The sequence below is a fragment of the Girardinichthys multiradiatus genome, chromosome 1 (assembly GCF_021462225.1).
Source record: "Girardinichthys multiradiatus isolate DD_20200921_A chromosome 1, DD_fGirMul_XY1, whole genome shotgun sequence".
In the NCBI taxonomy this organism is placed as follows: domain Eukaryota; kingdom Metazoa; phylum Chordata; class Actinopteri; order Cyprinodontiformes; family Goodeidae; genus Girardinichthys; species Girardinichthys multiradiatus.
The window spans coordinates 8,112,342-8,131,845 of record NC_061794.1 but is presented as its reverse complement, the minus strand read 5'-3'; the positions used below and the strand labels follow the sequence as shown (position 1 = coordinate 8,131,845).

General features: G+C 36.0%; 1 protein-coding gene across 1 annotated transcript; it reads right to left on the bottom strand.

Annotated features, from left to right (window-relative positions):
• Nucleotides 1–1,662: 1,662 nt before the first annotated feature.
• LOC124875213 (antigen WC1.1) lies at nt 1,663–19,161 on the bottom strand. Its single transcript, XM_047377217.1, has 19 exons — nt 19,056–19,161; nt 16,651–16,980; nt 16,449–16,559; nt 15,992–16,201; nt 15,719–15,910; nt 15,420–15,577; nt 13,363–13,510; nt 12,913–13,215; nt 11,711–12,019; nt 11,211–11,501; nt 10,579–10,896; nt 8,642–8,959; nt 7,178–7,444; nt 5,637–5,812; nt 5,410–5,512; nt 5,087–5,242; nt 3,721–3,801; nt 3,391–3,564; nt 1,663–3,299 (listed from the first exon to the last, which is right to left on the bottom strand). Exons 1-19 carry the CDS (start codon nt 19,114–19,116, stop codon nt 3,142–3,144), a joined length of 3,864 nt encoding a protein of 1,287 aa, XP_047233173.1. The 5' UTR covers nt 19,117–19,161; the 3' UTR covers nt 1,663–3,141.
• Between the last annotated feature and the right edge of the window lie 343 nt (nt 19,162–19,504).

Sequence of the window (19,504 nt, the reverse complement as noted above, 5' to 3'; positions counted from 1 at the left end):
CCTGACCTCAACCCGACATGGCTGCCGTGGATAAAGCTTAGTCATTGCTAGAGCAAAATAACTTAGCTTAAACCTTTAAAGTTATATCATCAGATTTTTCACACAAATAGTACTCTACTGAGTTCTTGAAGCCTCCAGAAGTAGCCCTAATTGAAGCAGATTTCCCCCCATGGCCTGGAAAAGAAGGCACAGGGACCGCATCATCGCAGGCCTTCCTGCATGTCTACCCCCGCTGAAGAAGCCTAATGTGCCATTGTCATACAGTTTGGTCGGGCCAGCTAAAAAGCCAACCCCTTACAGCTACTGAGAATAGCTCCAAGACTGGTCCCTTCAATGCCCACACGTGGATGACTGGAAACCTTCGCTTCCCTCAACTTGTCACCCAGGAAACCCTGGGTGACAAGTTTAATGTTCGTTTAATGATGTTTGTTTTTGGTGGTGTTGAGAAAACTCAGCTAAGTGCTAGCAGACTAGCTGCTCAGCTAATGATTTATTCTGTGTTGTGCTTTTAAAGTTAAGACAACTTTATTTAAAGGGTGGTTTTTAAACACAGATCAGCCATAACGTGCAGTCAATGCTTAGGCATTTTGATCTTTTTTTGATTTAAAGTTCATGTTTTATTTTAAAGGGATGATAACAAGCTACAACCTTATTTTCTTTGATTCAACTGCTAACAGCTAACACGTGACTTATGACCGTCATCTCATGAGCATTGTAAACACCTAGTTAAGAGTCATTTATCCATGTTGTTAGTTTCCAATCTAGGAAAATAAAATTTCCCTAAATATAATTTAACTAAATGTGACGCCGTTAAGATTCATTTATCCAGGAAGGTTTGGTTCTTATTCAAAATAATATTTCCTTAAATATTATTTTAGAATTTCCTTAATACATTTTGCTTACACTATGGGCTGGCTCTGTTTTCCGTAAATCACATATGTAATTGAAACAGAAAACGGGGTCCGACTTCTCAGTTGTCCCTTTGCTTGTTAGTACATGTTGCACTCTGATTGCTAGTATGACAAATAAAAAAATTGAAATCCTATCTGTGAAAATTGTCACTTCACAGATAGGAATGTCTCCACTGTGTATATTTAAGCTTCAGACACAAAGCAGAGTTAATCCTACATCATGATCTATAGCAAAGCCTCTGGCAGAGAGGCTGGGTGTGATCTTTACATATCATTTGAGGGGCGAGGGTTACAAATGAGTCCCACTGGGTATATCTTGGCTCTCTCCTGACTAAACATATCAGGCTCCTGCCGATCTGTCATTGCCTGGTGGATGGTGTTACTCATGGAAACATTTGAAGTTTAGAACTGGTGTCGTATTTCTCAACCACTGAGAGGAAATGGGTTTAGAAAAAGTTAAGATTCTACCCAACCTATTCACATTAAAGTAATTTATCAAAAAAACTGACAATGAAGAAAAGGTTTAATCTTAGTGACACTTACCATAAAATGATGTACAAAATGATGTCTGTTGGATAAAACAGCTTATTGTGCTGTGTATCAAACTATATATGGTCTATTTAACATACAGTTTGATACTCAACATCTAAGCTGTTTCCGAAAAAACCCGTAGCAGCTCCAGCTGGTTCTGCAGCTTACAGCAGATAAATATATTGTGTCAGCACAAAACTGTCCATATAAAGAGTTGAGATATGTTAAAAATTTCTTTATTTCACTTTCTCAGTGGAGCATGTTGTTATTTACAAAGCCAAAATATATAAAATGGATACTGAAACTAAAACAGTTGTAAAAACACATACCAAAACCTTAATTAAAGATATCAAACATTTTTAACAAATAACATGGATTTCACAACTGTAATTCGAAGCTTGTCTTAAAAAACAACCCTAGCAGTCATGTTGATCCTTAAAATAAAATAATTCTGTTTTTTTACACTGTGCTTACAGCTGAAGTTAAACAGAACATGAAGTTAACATGCTCCCTCACCGTTATGGTGAGGGAGCATGTTAATATCACTAAAAAAGCAGATATTACTCATATAGTTTTTTAACAAATATGGAACCAGCGATCCTACCAGGTAGCTTAACATAGCACATACGTAATTCTACAGTAAGGAGAAACAAGTTAGTCGGCCTTTGTCTGAGATTTAACCAGGATTGCCAGATATGAATGACAGTTTCCAGCCCAAACACAGAGTAAAACACGGCCACCTCAGTAAAAACCAGCCCAAATCTCAACCTCTCTTGAACTTTAAAATAAAGAATGCGGTGCCATGTTCTTTTAAATCATGAGCTTGCACTCGGATTTATGTTTTACCATACTTGCAACAACCTTTCGAGTCATTCCCTGGGACAGGAGCAATGCACGATTACTGTATATTTCTTTGTATTTTCCCCCTTCAGCATGATGCTGTCTTTCATCATCAAGTCAAAGCTTAAAAGTAAAGGGGTATAGGCCAATGCACCTCAGTGTAGCTTAGTTGAACTCTTAACTCCATTAGGGTCACAATTGACATTAACCGATATAGTTTGCAGTAACACTTGATTAACCAATGACTATCACTGATTAGTCTCTACATTTCAAAATAAATGAACTAATGATATAAGTGTACAGACACATTTTATTGAAATGGTTGTACTTTGTACTTTTATTGCACACAATGCCTATACCTATTTTGATATGACAATAACTAATTTGATAGAATTTTCCAAAAAATACCTCCTAGAAACCCGCCAATGTAATGTGATGTAAGCAAGCGACAGACCTTTTTGCCATAGATTTAACTCATCTAACTAAAAACAAAACAAAAATTTTAAAATGTATATATTTTTACCATGGGCTAGCGTCACTTTTTTTTATGTTCTTCATCTTGTTATTGTTGTAAAGCATTTATTAAAGTTCTAACATAAAGTAATACATTTCTCAGCTTTGATATCTCTGATATTATTTATGATTTGAAATGACAAATGCTTCAGTCTATGCATAAGTCTTCTCAGGAATGCATTCAGTTTTTTTACATTCAGTTTTTGCATTATTATTAGTTTTCATTATTAGCACTTACAGGTTAAATTAAAGCCATATTTTGGGATTATCCAATTTTGTTGTGCAGAATTTTGTTTGATTTACACCCAGCTCAGGCTCACCATACTTGACCCCACACAAAGCGGTTTTAATCTTTCTGGATCTGGTCTTTAGGTGCTGCGGCATCTCCTTCAGGTGCAGGTTTGGGCCCATCGTGGACTTCTGCTGTGGTTTCAGAGTTCTCAGGGTTGGTATCAATGTCGTCGTAGTTCTCCTGTGAGTCTTCCACTTCATAGGTCACACCATCTGTTTAAAAACAAACAGTTAAAGTTTAGTTTGCCAGGTGGATCAAGTACTCAGTGTATTAATATATGATTGAAACTGGATAAAAACTTCCCATCACTTGGCTTAACGTTGCCTTCATGCATGTCTTCGTCTTCAGTTGCACGGACCATGGAGCCCTGAGGTGTCAGAGGCTGAGCCTCAGTCACCTCATCAATATCATCGTAGTTATAGGATCTATTGCTATCCATATCTTTCTCCCCTTGCACTTCGGATTCTGATCTGAATCCTACATAAAAGTTCAGATCAGAAAAAAAACATGCCTAATGTTTACATAATAATGACCATTTATGAGCCATTAATCTTTGTTTTAGAAATTGTTAAAAATTAAAATCATATGGAGTATGGAGAACTGAACTGATTAGTAGGTTTTGTTTTTACTTACTGCCACGACCGAAGCTTTCCATTTCATCTTTGTCAACATCTTCATACTCTCCACTATCCCAGTCTGCTTCTTCCATGTCCGCTGCATAAGAAACATGTTATCAATGTACTGATATGGTTTAACGTAACAATCAAAATTGTTCATCTGAATAAAAGAATGAGCACAGAGCAATATAACAGCTTGCCAGAACTTTCAAAACTCAGCATTAACAGCTTCAAGAGTTCAATCAGTTAGGTCATTCATCGTGACAGCAAATGTACATTCTGGTTATAGTGCAAAATGGTTAGTTGCACACATAGCTAAGAATAATAACATAGTTTGATTAAAAAGTTGAGGAAAACATACAGAGAAATACAGGGAACAATGGGCTGCCCATGTAAGATAGTCTGGTATGCTTTACACCAGACTAGTGCACTAAAACCAGAAAACTGTTGAAGAAATGCTCCATGGTACCAGGTATCTACAGTTACCTGTGAGGACAATTAGTAGACTCTTGTGGGGAGTCAAGCTACCAGCAAAAAGCCATTAGAAAAATGCAAATGTTGAAAAATGATTTGGACTGAAGAGGTCCCAATTTGACGAACACATTGACTGGTCTCAAAATGAAATGAACAATGAAAGCAAAGTCGTTCTGTGTAGAAAATGTGTCAGACAACGCAAAACACTGACTTTAAATGATAGTACACTGTGAAACATGGTGACTCCAGCACCATGTCATGGAGATGTCAAATTATTGCTCACAGGTGCTATGCAACACAGATGTGAAGCAGCTCTCAAAAACAATGGTTGTACAGCTTAATAACTGCTAAAGTTCAATAATTTTTCACTTCATTCAATAAATATTTTAGTTTGGTAAAAAAAAAAAAATCTGACAGCTGTTTTTGAACAGCCTAATGTTAATTTTTTTCTCACTTTCAGAATAAATTTGATAATTTTTTTTTCAGGCTTTTTATGTGTAATAGTACACATAAAAACATTGTTAACCATCCATTTCTGTTGAACTGATTCGAGAGCGACTCTTATTTTTCAAAGAATCTGCTATTATTCGAAACAAAACTCTGTAGATTGTTGCTTCGGTTTGTATCAATTTTGATTTGAATTATGGTTACCATAGCAAACATAGCCGTTTAATGATGTGCTGCTTGTTTAACAACAAGAACACTGCATTGTGTTATTGGAAAATATGCAGAGGTCCAATTTTAGACAGCATAAAGAATGACTGCCCCCTAGAGGAAACAAGCTCCAGCACAATTTTATTCTGAAAAGGTTAAGACTCTTACTTGTATTCAGACAGAACAGAATAGTGGTTTAATATAGTTGATAAAAAAATAGTTTTGATTTATTGCAGGGGTTTTAGAGTACTTACATGGCACCATGGATTTCCTGTTTCTCCTGTTAATCTGGTATCGCACAAATATCACAATCAATACAACCAGAATAAGAAGTATAAGGACTCCCACAATATAGGGAACTGGATTTGCTGGTGGTTGTGTGGAAGGCGGCGGGGTAGGTGGCTGGTAGCCTGAAATAAAAGCAGCCATGCAGAAGCAAGACAACAAGTGTTTATTTTATTTCCTGTTCTTTACCGTTGAATCAAAACTAAGACAACATTTGATAAGTATAATGTAATGCATAACCTTCTTCCTTTAAAGAAAGAAGAAAGTGAATATTTTTCTCTGCTTTAGTTACCTTTACAGGTGAAGATAGAAGGACTTGGACAGGACTCTCTTTTGGCACAGTACCTTGGATCTTTGTAATAACTTGGGCAGGCAAGACTTGTTTGCATTTTGGGCTTTAAAAAATAAAACTTCAGTTTCAGACAGACTATTTTACCAGTCTTGATGTAAAACATTACCTTTTTGATAAAATGGACATTATTTTATCTAAAATGAGCAAGATTTTAATTGAAAATTTACCGTCTGTTGGTTTGATGGCCCTTTTATTTTTTCAAATGGGCCACATTTTAAACTTTGACACAATTTATTTGATAACTCTGTGGAAATGCTGGGTTCGCACACTTCCTCTGGGAGTTTTCCATATTTAATTGAAAGCACACCACCACACTTTTCTGATGTCTTAAAAGAGACACTGCCTGTAAAACAAAAAGACACATGACATGTTATAAAAGAAACTTGTTGGAAACTGAGACATGTTGGAAAAAGTGGATTTGAGTACAGGAGAAACAAAAAGTGAAAGAACAAGGCTACAGTTGTAAAAAAAATAAAAAAAATAAATATATCACAGTCTTTTTAAAGGGGTTATAACAATTCATCATTTACTACTATGAGGTTTGGACTAATTTATGAATAAGTTTCTTACATTTTTCTGAAAGACTGTCAAGCTATAGCAGCTGTCAACAGTGTACACATCCCAGTTAAAAGACCAGGATATTGAGACTTAAAGTTTGCTTAACTCCAAATATTACACATATTATGGCAGCAAGGAAGAACCTTTTCCTCCCAAGAAAACATTCACGTCTGACCTAAAACCAGGTGGGGGAAGGAAGGAACCAAGCTGTAATTTCTGAGCCAGACTTCCAAAAGGCATATTTGGTTGAAAGCAAGTGGGTGAGATGAAACTGGGATTTAATAACTTGAACAGTTTCAAAGACCACAGATGAAGAGGGATTTTGATTTTCAGCATCATGTTGTGTCCAAGCATACATCCAAGTTAACTAAAAAATATTTTTTTTTGAAAAAGCCTAGTTAGAGTCTAGAATCAAATCTGACAGAAAATCTGTGGGGTCACCCGAAGAGGTGATGTGGACAAGAGCTGCTGTTATCCTCTGAAAGATAAGAAGAACATATGCAAGGAACCTTTGGGGAAATATTGCCAAGTCATGTTGTTGAATGATGATGGACTTCTGCTAAAGAAGACTGAATGCTGTAAATGACTCAAAAGCTGCTTAAACTGAGTTTCACATGCAATCTGTGCACACTTATCCAACCAGAACACTACAGTTTTTGGATTTTTACCGCTTACAGATTTATTTGCGTTTCAGTAAAATCTTCCATGTTACATTAACGGTTAAAAATAAGTAAGCCACTGCTGTGTTCTTAAACACCTGGAATTTCAACAGAGGAATGTACACTTTTGAGCAGTTCTTTATCAAGTAAGACTTGCTCTTTTTCTGTTATAAAAGAGGAAAATATTACAAATTATACAGAGAAAGATGCCACTAGTGCTCAGTTTGATTAAACAATTTATAAACAACTTTCAACACTACAAGATTATGTGAACTGAAGTGATTAATACATGAATATCACAATCCACAATCAATCTTTTTTTTCCAATTTGCTGCAGAGGCCCCTTGAATAATGACTTGTCTAGTTTATCAACAAGACAACAAAACTTGATATTATAAATAAATATTTTTTATAGAAAGATTTTTTCAAGTAAAGGAAAACAAATTACATAGACGGAGGGGGGGGGGTAAATAGAATGAATGCACACTTACCTACACAGGAAATAGACACAAACCCTGAGTTGCACTTTCCTCTCACTCTTTTACACTGACCAATGAGGTAGTTGTGCTCATCACAGTTGACATGGTAGGAGTCCGTAGATGGAGGGCCGCTCTGCTGAAAATAAATGGCGTTGCCACAATTCAGTTGTTGGCAAACTCTGTGTGAATATTCAGTTTTCCACTGACTGCTGCACACAGGACTGCCATTTATTGTCAGCTTTCCAGTACACTTTTCAGAGAGAACAACTTCTGGTTCATCTAAAAAAAAAAAACGGTAAAAGAGACACGTCAGTCTACTTGTGATATTGACTGAATAGCAGGCAGGAAAGCCGAATTATTTATTTTCATTAATAGAAATTGTGACCAATAATTACCCAGCTTTAGAATTTTTGGTAACCAGATTTAGTTGCTATACACACACTGAGCCAGGTTTCCTGATCTAGTCTACCTATTATTTTTGTGTCATTATGTTAAGCCAATCACAAAACATCACAGGTTCTCATTGTGCTTACAGCTTTGAATGTCTGGTGTAGTAGCTGCATCAGTGTAAATCAACTGGCATTTGAGACATGATGTAGTGCACCTAAAATAATCCCCACTCTTAATAAAGTCAGTGTAACGCTGCATTCACTTTCTTTCTTATCATGCAGTACATGTTGCCGTATCTCAAAACAACATATTGTAATATGAAGATATGAAGTTTATTTTGTCACCCGTCAAGTCCTGTTTCTTATGATGTGCCCTCTTTTTTTATAGATTAATTTTTTTCTCATACATGAGTTAATAATCTGTTATGAAAAGATGAAAGTTCAATACTCCATATAAACTCCATATAAAGTCATGACAAGGTGTCCAGTTGGCAGAATTATTCAGAAAGTCAGTCAGACCTCCATCAGTCAGAGTGGCTCCAAGCATTTGGCAGGCCGAAAGAGGGGCATTTTCATCAATGCAGACAGATTACGTTTGGGTTTGTGCTGCTATGTTTAGGTAGCTATTCAGTTCCGTAGCAATGGTTTATCTGCATATACTGTATGATGTAAGTTATGATGTTTATGAAATAAAGTTTCTTGACATGTCTAAAATCCTGTTGCAGCCCATCTTAGTTGGCAGGCAAATGTATCAGATGCATATGAAGATGATTTACCTAATTTGCCATCTACACAATAGTGTGATGGGGTAGAAGATAATTAATTTCCAAAGTACATAATTCAACAACATATAAGAATACTCTAAGTAACAGGAACCATACTATTGAAGTCCCCATTAAACTGACTAGAATTTGTAGTTGAACCATAACCTACATGATTTTTTGAATTAAACTAAAAAATATAGCCGTAGTCTCATTTCCCCTTTTATAAACTATGCCAGCAGTGAAGTTCCTTGATTCATTAAGTTTCCCTCCCTGTTAGGAAGGTTGTGATTATTAAGGAACAATCTCCACAAAAGGAATCTTACCTTCACATTCAAGGAAGAGTTTATTTTCCTGTGAAATTGCTGTTTGCTTTTTCTCACACTGCCAAATGCTTTCAGGTTTAGAAGAACAATTAAAGCTTTGGCTCCATAAAGAATTAGCCTCAGCTGAAAAAATCCTGTTTTCAATCAGTTTGTATTTGCCGCACTTCAGATCCATACAAAGCCTCTCCCCCTCAGCTTCTCTCCAGCCATGACTGGAGACGAAACTTCGTTTTGTCTCTTGGTTGTTTACTCCTTCAGAGTAAACAACCACTTCTCCTTTACAGGAGTGTTCCACTTCTAGCACCATGGTACTCCATTCTAACAAAAGGAACAGGGAAAGAATGAAAATATTAGTTCAATATTTTGTGAAAACGTACAGTGGATGGTCAGAGGAAAAACATAACTGTTAGGTTTATAGATCTCCCTGAACTGTCCTCAGGAGTTATTCCATGATTGTTTGTCCTGACGATTAATGGATGTAAAATGCTAATAGGTAATAATGCAGGAAATGTATTAAAATGCTTCCCCTTTATGTTTTTACTAATAGAATAAAGGTTTCTAATTTCTGTTAGGTGTAAAATGATCTAGTTCAAAGTGTTTAGTTAAATATGAAGTATTTTACATTTTGTACTCCAGAGGATCAAATGTTGTCCAATCTTAAACTATAAAACAGGCCTTTCATGTGGTGCTGTTATAAAGCATCCTCCGAGGCCGATTCCAGCCTTAGTAAACTGCCTTGTTTGTCTTGTTTGTCGCCTCAACATTTCTGAGTCATTTTATTTATTGAGCAGTCAAATTGCTGCCACACAAACTATTTAAAACTGGTGGGGGTTCCTTAAATGCTTTTGTAATGAGTGTTGTTGACCAGCCCGACAAGACGTGTGAGGAGACTGTCGACAAACCGGGGAAAAGCAGAAAGTTCTTCAATTCTAGGTTTGAAACAAGACTCTTAAAATTGATTTGAAACAGAATCAGTCCCCTTAATATCCAAGGCTGAAAATAATCCCTTAAACTTACTTTACCAGACAGCTAGCACTTTTCATAACTAATTACACTATGACTAGAAATAATGTGGCATTTATGTATTACAGGATTTTGGGATGTAGTTACAAACACTATCAATTACTTAAGGACCAGAGGTCAAAGCAAGGCCTGCAGACTAGGTTCTTACAGCTTAAAACTCAGACTTGAAATATATAAGCATAGAAGTTTTAGATTTAAAAACAAATCTATCTATCTATCTATCTATCTATCTATCTATCTATCTATCTATCTATCTATCTATCTATCTATCTATCTATCTATCTATCTATCTATCTATCTATCTATCTATCTATCTATCTATCTATCTATCTATCTATCTATCTATCTATCTATCTATCTATCTATCTATCTATCTATCTATCTATCTATCTATCTATCTATCTATCTATCTATCTATCTATCTATCTATCTATCTATCTATCTATCTATCTATCTATCTATCTATCTATCTATCTATCTATCTATCTATCTATCTATCTATCTATCTATCTATCTATCTATCTATCTATCTATCTGTCTGTCTGTCTGTCTGTCTGTCTGTCTGTCTGTCTGTCTGTCTGTCTGTCTGTCTGTCTGTCTGTCTGTCTGTCTGTCTGTCTGTCTATCTATCTATCTATCTATCTATCTATCTATCTATCTATCTATCTATCTATCTATCTATCTATCTATCTATCTATCTATCTGTCTATCTGTCTGTCTGTCTGTCTGTCTGTCTGTCTGTCTGTCTGTCTGTCTGTCTGTCTGTCTGTCTGTCTGTCTGTCTGTCTGTCTGTCTATCTATCTATCTATATTTTTTTAACTACCATGCACAACTAGTGAGTCGGGATGATACAGAATTCCTTTAAGCATTTCAAATTTTAATTTTGAGACAAAAACAAAATAGTCCCACTAACCGGAGCACTTGAGGCCTGTGAGGTTAGAGGTTTGTAGGGTCCCCTCAATCTTTTCAACAACAACATCTTGACAAGTTGCTAACGAATTAGTATTTTTCTGACACTGTAATCTTCTGATCAAATGATTAACCTCTAGAGGCCCTGAGTAGTCAATTCTTGTGACAGCTTTTCCACAGTTTAGCTCCTCACAGATTGTGTTTTGATTATCAATGTTCTCAAGAGCATCCTTGTGCACTGGGATCCAACTGCCCTCATAAAACACCTCTACATTTCCAGAACATTTGTCACGAGAAGGCTTAAATCTTGGCTTGATGCTCCCTGCAACAAAGAAAACAGGTGTCCTGAAAATAGGACTGGCAAAAGCAGAAGTGCAAAGGTAGGTAATAAAACATCTTTTCTGAGGAAAAACAAAAAAATCTAGAAAATATATCATATAACCAAAGAAGCTTTTTAACTGTAGGTTTTAGTGTAATTTCTTTAAAAACCAACATAATAAAGTCAGATAAGTAAAAAGTTATTTGGTCATCCTTTGTGGAAGATGAATGATCTACTTGGAATTGTGTCCTATTTTCATATCATATGAAACATAATCATATAAAAAAGTAGAATCTTACAAAAGAACAATTTCTTACCTTTGCAAACAACATAGGCTGGCTCTTTTCGAAGCATGGTGTTTGCATCAACTAAAGTGTGCTGGCTCAGTTTGCTGGCTGTCCGTAAGGCATGCAAACTCTTAAAGGTAAGAATAGTTTCTCCTAACCCTTTGTGGGTGGGTAAGGTCTTATCCTGACACGCCAGTTCTTTACACAGTTGTACAGACATTGCTTCTGTCCAGGCATCTTTACTCACATAGCCCTGCTTGCTTGCTGTAGAAATGTTGACTATTCCCCAACAGCCGTGGGTCAAAGTTACTGTGATATTTCCTGCCATGGCAAAAACAAAATAGACAAGAGAAAAGTATGCCAATGTAGATTAGAGAATTTCTGTTAAAGTTTTCATAATCAAAGTACTTTTAGCGAAATATCTTTGATAATAACTGTAATAAGTAGATGAAAAGTGTGCGCTGATTCCCAAATATTGGATGGCAAGATTCATTCCTAAATTTCATTACTGTCATAAGGTTTCACATTACCTTCACAATCCACATAAGCTAGAGTCTGATTGCTGTCAGATTCGTGACCTTCCATTATGTCACATTGAAGCAGAGATTTGTTGCTAGACGAGCAAGTACGAGACTCAACCAAAAGAGATGTTTGGTTTTTCAAAGGTTTAGATGAGAATTTGGAAGCATTCCCACAGTGCAACTCCTGGCATATCATGTTTGCTACATTTTGGTTCCACGTCTGGTTTGACCCAGAGAGCCAGTGGGTTTTGTTCCTGTACTCGATCCCCACGGTGCCAGAGCATGGTTTACTCTCCTCCAGAAAAATCACCGTGTGCTCTGCAAGGAAAAAGGGGGAGGGTGGTCAGTAATTATCAGTGTTTGGATTCAACTGAAACTTCTATGAAATCAAGTCTTCCAAACATTTAATAGAAAGCTCAGATATTTGAAGACTTGTTCAGTGGGATGTGTTAATCTCGCCTTTGTGGTAGCAGAAAGTCTTCCTGAATCTTTTCAAAGACAAAGACTCTCAAGACATTAGGTTTCTCTAAGTGAAATTTTCAAACGCAAGAATAATACAAGTTAAGGTTGAACTTTAATAAAATAAAAGTCTAAAAATTAAAGAAAAAACCAGGGTGCATATCATGTTTCTAAAAATATGACTCCGTTACTGAGCGCTTTTTATTTTCCATGGGTACTGAAAATTCAGAATATTGTTCGATGAGATGTAGAATTTGCTTTCATGATGAATTAAAAATGATAGAAATCACTCCACTGAATAGTTGGTGTTAGCTGTTTTTTTCCTTTATATTCACTACTATAAATCACCTAACCACCACTAACACAGAAATACAGAGGTGAACACAACATGTTTCTCTCCTTACAACAGGTGCTAGTTAGGATCAACTGAGCAAAAGTAAAAAAAACAAAAACAAAACACAATGAGGAAAGAATATATATTTCCAAATAAAACAGGCAGAATCTGCAAGTCTAACTGAAGTAAAGTTCAGACAATGCTAAATTTTAATCAAGACTCCAGATATATCATCAAAGAGAGGCCTAAGTACCACATGACACTAAAAGGGAATTCATACTTAGATGACATAGCTACACTTGATTTAGATTAGGCAATAATAAGGTTAGCATGTGTCTCCTGCAAATAAAAGTTTAAGATAAATATAAACAGTTAAAGAGCACATAAAGTTTTTAAGGACAAAAAGAGCAAAACTCACTTTCACAGGTTATTTCAACTTGATCGTAGTCTTGAGTGCCTTTGTTGTCTGTTATGCACTCAGATATGTCGGATATTTGAGTGCCCTTTTTACAGCTCAAAGTTAGGAAATCACTAATCCCTTTGTCTAATGTTTTAGAGCTTTTTTTTCCGCTGTCTCCACATTTCAGTTGTTTGCATAAAACAGCTGAAAATGTCTCTTCCCATTTGTCACTGATGGCTGTTTTCCACTGGTCCTCATGCTGAACCTTCAAACTTCCAGCACAACGTCCAGGACCATCCACTAGTTTCACATTCACGCTCCCTGTATCAAGGTGAAAATATATTTATGAAAGACTGGGAATCATTTCTGGACTAGCAAAATTACAATGTTTTGCATCATAGTTGACGTAGCACCTGGAAAGTTTATAATATTACGAATTTCATATTTAAGATTACTGGTAAATCTTACCAGAACAGACAACATAAGGAACAGATGAGCATCTTATGTTATTCTGATGCTTAGCTCTACAGTGCCACAGTGAAGACTCACTCCCTGTGCATTCCACATGGTCCAATATCCCACTTGTGTCTTGGCTTAATGATTTATAACTAATGGCCTAAAAGAAGCATATGACAGGCTGAATTTGTTATTTACAAACAAGAAGAAATCTGATCTAAACTGCAATTCAACCCAGACCCACACATTTAAGAAACATTGATCTGGGGTTCTAGAAGCAGCAGTGTGGGAAGGACCTGCTGTAACAGAAGGCATTAAATCCAAGCACTTAGCGAATGAAGCAGAAAAACAACTCATTCTGCAAAGAAAACTGCAAAGAAAACGAATAATCAGCTGAATTATCAACAACACTTTTTAAAACAGAGAGGAAGCAGGTTAGCATCACACTTGGAGTTAGAAAACATTGCACATACACTGAACATATCAGCAGAGCAAGATGGTTGAGAAAGGCACAGAGACCATTTGCTGAAGTCTTTTTGTAGCTTTAAAGACCGAGTCAAAGAGTCCTTTAGAAATGTTAGATCTTCTCTCATTTAGACTACTGTAAAGGTAAACTCTGTCTCCAGGCAGTTCAGAATACTGCTGCTTCAACTGGCACACACAAGAGGGAGTTACTGTAAGTGAGAGCTTTCTTTGGTCATGCGTTTCCATCTGTGTTGTACTTTTATACATTTATTTTGTCATTCCTTTTTACTATACATTTTATTCATGATTCTGTATCTGTGAAACGTGCTATATAAATACATTTTACTCATTTTCTTTACAAATTTAAGAAAATAAGCAGAATTGTCCAATTTTAAATATTATGGTTAGATTGTTTATTTTGAAGAATATGCTCACTTTTATGGCTAGGCTTAAAACTTTCCTTTTTGATAAAGCTTATGGTTAGATTGGTTTAGGTTATCCTGAACTATCTCTGTAGTTATGCTGCTATAGGCTTAGTCTGATGGAGGACATAATGACCATATTTTAATGTTTGCATTTTATATTTATGTTTTTTCTCTTCCTAGAAGCTACATCTGGCGTGGCTCTGTGATCAGTTGTGATATCATCCCTGCTGCTGCCAACAACATCATGTTCTCCTTCTACAGATGATACACTTGGCCCTGTCTTTCTGTGTTTAACCCTGTCTCTCTTCTAGACATAGCTACTGACTGAGCTTTTACTGTGACTAACTGTATGGACTCTTTCATACTCTAGACTTGAAAACTGGCTCTGTCCTTAATAAAGACAATAAAGGAGCTACTACTGCCATTTACTTTTTACTTTTCTGTAACATAGAAAGTACTCCAAGGCCAGTTGGTCATGGCAGATCCCCACTCACACTGAGCCTGGTTCTGCTGGAGGTTTCTTCCTGTTAAAGGGAGTTTTCCTTTCCACTGTTGCTACATGCATGGTCAGTATGAGGGATTGCTGCAAAGTCAGCGACGCAATACCAGCAACTGTCCACTTGCGCGACATGCCCATCCAGGAGGATTAAATGCTGCAAGTCATTGACTCGATGCAATCTGCCAGGTTTCCTTAAATAGAAAACTTTTAAAGAAATTTGAATAAAAATCTGACATCACTGTTTGATAACTATGATCAGTTAGAATGTGTGTACCTGACTTGGCATCTGTATGATTTGATTGACTTTTTTCAAATGTTTTTTGCAAAGTGCCATGAAATGATATTTGTTGTGACCTGGATTGAATTCATCAAAAGAGAAGTGCTCATCAATAGTTGTGTAAGACCTTTGACCTTTTCTAGAAAAGAGATGTGGACGTTTTAACATGACGTTTGAGAACCTCTGGTCTAAAAAGACTGAAAAGTGACATAGAGAAAAGAATAATTTTCTGCTTAGAAACACAAATTTTCTTTCCATTGAATTAATAATAATTTAACAATTTTTTGTTATTTGATAAGTTATAAGGTAAAGATTATCAGCTGAGGTGCAAGTTGTTATTTATCCTCTTTTCAAAGTTCCAAAATTATTTTCCCACACCAGAGAATCAACCCTGGGGACTCACCTTCCCACAGTGCAGTTCTTTGCAGACCATGTCAGCATTTTTTGAAGTCCAATCTGTCCCGCAAGTAGTTTTAATACTATTATTCACTTTTATTCTGACCCTACCATAGCACTTGGTTTCGCTGTTTCTGTCATTCGTCAGAACCACACTGACACGATCTGTTGTGAAAGAAAAAGACTGATGAAAATGCAGTTTATCTCATGGTTTATATTTCAAATATTAAAAAAGATTGTAACAATAATGTAACTGATCTGGAAAACAAAACTCACAATGGTTATGTAAAAGATTAACCTGATTACCTGGACAGGTCAGATGGTAGCCTTGGTCATCCTTTGTGAGGTTACCAGAGTCACCACAGTGCATTTGCTGACATAACTTATCAGAAGTAGATCTTTTTGGTTCAATAGATTTCCATTTTCTATCTTTTTCCATTTCCAGTTGTCCAGAACAAACATTTGACCCCTCTCCTGTCAGCTGCACTCTATCATGGCCTGTTTTAATGAAACCGGTTTGATCATTTACTGTTGTTACACCATGCATCAGCTGGATTTGTGCAACATGCTATTTGTTACCTTTACATCTGATCAATACAGGCGATTTGCATGATGGGGATGCTGATTGTACACACTGCCATGGATGAGTCACATTAGCAATGCCTGAACAGTTTATTTCCATCCTTTCCACATTTTGGAAGTCTTCCAAATGAATCCATTCAGATCTTAAAATCTCTGCGACCCCCCCACACCCAAAGTTTTTGCACAACATATTTGCCTCTTCGTTTCCTTTGAAATGACAATATATTACAAGAGATTCATTAGTTGTTTCAATAGACACTGGGTCATACAAAACATTTTGTGGGTTATTAGATCAAGATTGCCAAAGGATTAATTTTGCCTTTACATTTAAAATAATTAGATAGGATTGTAATTCATATAGACAATATGTTGACTTTTCCTTGAAGCTCAGGACATGATTAACAAATCATATTAAGTTTTACTGTGAGTTTACAGTTTACAGATGAGTTCTTACCAAACCCGTTGCTGCAGATGTAACCAGTTCTTTTTGGCTGTCCGGTCGACTGAACAGTGTACTCGACCGCTCCCTCACATTTATGTGGTTTCAGGTTGATCTTGATCTTATCTAAAAAGTTCGAAAACAGTTTTATGTCATTTTGTTTTGACTTTGTTTTGTTGTATATTAATGCATACAATAGGAAATATTAAAGACTCACTTGAACATGTGACCATTTTCACTGTGGGCTTTTTGTAAAAACTCACTTCTGGACCAGGCCAACCGTCGCAATCCCACAGACTTCTCTCATTCCCCTGACACTGCAGTTCGTTGAGCCAGACTTTGGTGTTGAGGGGCCTGTACACATCATTTGTGCCATTCTCAGGTTTCCCACAGTGTGTGCTCCTGCACACCACTTCTTCAGTTGTCTTGGTCCAGTATTTATCTCCAACATAGCCCTTTTCATTTCCATAATAAGCTTCCACATGTCCTTTACAGGGGCTGTCTTTGTTCTGTAGGTTCCGTAGGATAATCTTGCCTTGTTTTGGATCTGGTTACAGAGTATAGGATTTATAAAGTAGCACAGCATTTTCTGAGAGAGATAGCATCACACATGAGCATCATGTTTAAAACCAATCTTCATTCTGTACCAAGCAAAGGTTTTAATCCATCTGCAAGTCCAATTTAAATAAGTAGACATGTTTAAACACGTATCACTATTTGGGCTCCTCCTGCATGGAGTTTACACTTTGTCCAATGTTCACCCCAGTTGTACTCCCGCTTTTTCCAACATACCAGAAATTTACGTTAGGTTAATTAGTTTCTCTAAGTTGCCCTTAGCAGTGATTGTGTGTGTGTGTGCATGGCTGTCTGTCCAGTGTGTTTCTGTATTATCTATAATGCACTGGTGGCCTGCCCAGGGTGTACCGGGTCTCTCATACAATGACCACTGGAGACAGACAACAGTTACTCCGGTACCGAGTGGATAAGCTGGTACAGATGATGCGTGTCTGTATGGGGGTGTAGGGTTATGTCAGACTCCATACTTTTGTGCCACCTATATATTCTTCAGGTTTCTTGTTGGGAGTTTTGTTGTTTTTATAACCAAGTATAAAATGTATTTTCTCAGTACAACATAATTTGCATTTTGTTTTTCCCACAAATATTCCACCCCATCAAATTGCAATTTTGAATGTCTTTAATTGATTCTACATCTCTCCTGAAATACTTTTTTTTATATTAATTAATTAATTTGTGCGATCATGTTAGCTTTGGAACCTGATTGATGTGACTGATAGTGGCAAAAAAAGTTAATAAAACTCATGTGTGACTGCAATAAGCTTTAGGTGTCATGACTAAATATCTTATAATGATAATCTGAATTTAGAAGCAACACACTGTCACTTTGAAAGTATAACATCACACAGAGCCAATTAAAAGTACCTTCATCAAGGGGATGAAGTTTGGTCCATTAATGCTTAATGTGAACCGTTCCTTTTTTGGCATGAAATGATTTTACAAGAAACAATTTCAATACATTTTTAAAGTAAAGATTCTGTGCACAAGTTTCAATTTAGTTGTAATAACACAGACATGTTCCAATATATACATACATTTCAACTAAGATTCTGTTAAATATCCCTGTATGAGCTGCACCTTGAACATATGCTTTTTGTAGCCATTAACAATCCTCTGGTGTCATCTTGGCTGGATATATGACCTCTTTTCTTAACAGAACTGGTAAAGCTCATTTAAATAGTTGATTTCTTCCATTGGAGCTGTTTTATGAGGGGATGAGTGGTCAGCAATCCAGCCAGAGTTATAAGAGAACCCCATTAATGTCAACAAAGTGCATGTTGTCAAGGTGCTCATTGCCACAGAAATGTTACCAATTATTAGTCTTGGTGTATGTACTGAACGGTTCAAAGGCATCATTAAAACTCCCAAATTAATAGGACATTACCAGTTAGGACTGGATGTAAACATCTGGCTAGAAGTGAATGTGTTATAATATCAAAATAAGGACTGAAATAAAACAAATTTTATAAATAAAAAACTAAAATATTTTGGTTCTATTAATAAATATTTAAAATGTATTAAAATATTATTTGGCGGGACTAATGAAAGCATGTCTGATGCAGAAAAGCTGCTCTCTCTTGTCAAAATTATAATAAAGCTGATTTGAGTGGTAAATACAAATCTTTCCATAGCATTTACACATAATGTTAAAAACTATAAAATAAATATAACCCACCTCTGCATAATTTTCTTTTACAAAAGAGCAAATTACTCTATTTGAAAATTTCAGTTTACACATTCAAATATTGCATTTCAGTAGTTCAAAATTATTTAATTCATTTGTTCATAAAACATTCCTCAAATTTATACAACATATGATATATGGCAAAATCCAGGATGAAGAAATCTGATATTTTCAAGGTTTCCTTTGGCTAAAAATAACTCAGAAATGAAGGATGGCTATTTTCTAAGACAGGAGCAGCAGAAATATCAATTTTATAACATTAAAATAAATATTTCTTCTTTTGGAAATTCAGGATAAAATTTAACATCCCACAGAGCTATTTTGCATCAATACTTAAGAATAAAGATGAAACTGTAACTTGCCTGATGAGCTTGCCGGCCCAAAGTGAGCTAAGCTGTGGAGGAGCAGAAGGAACCACATCATCGCCACAGCTCATGACTAGCGACTAAGGAACACAGATGATCTGTGCGACTTTATATTGACAAGGAAGTGCCCGCCAAAAATGGATGTGAGCAGCAGACGGCCCATCTTGTGACACTTAAATACTGTTTCAAAATGGATTAAATGGTAAAAAAAAAAAAAAAACTGAAAATGTAAATGTGAATTTCCTATACTTTTTGAACTTTAAATATCTGCAACTAAGCTCCACTGTGATGATAAATGATTTGAGACATTTAAGAATGTGAAATATGTTCAGCCTTATAAAGAATTGACAAAGGCTTTAAAATCGGTGTATTCATTACATTTTAAACACTTTATTAATTTGTTAATTATTATTATTTAAGAACTTTTATAAACTGATGAATGAAAT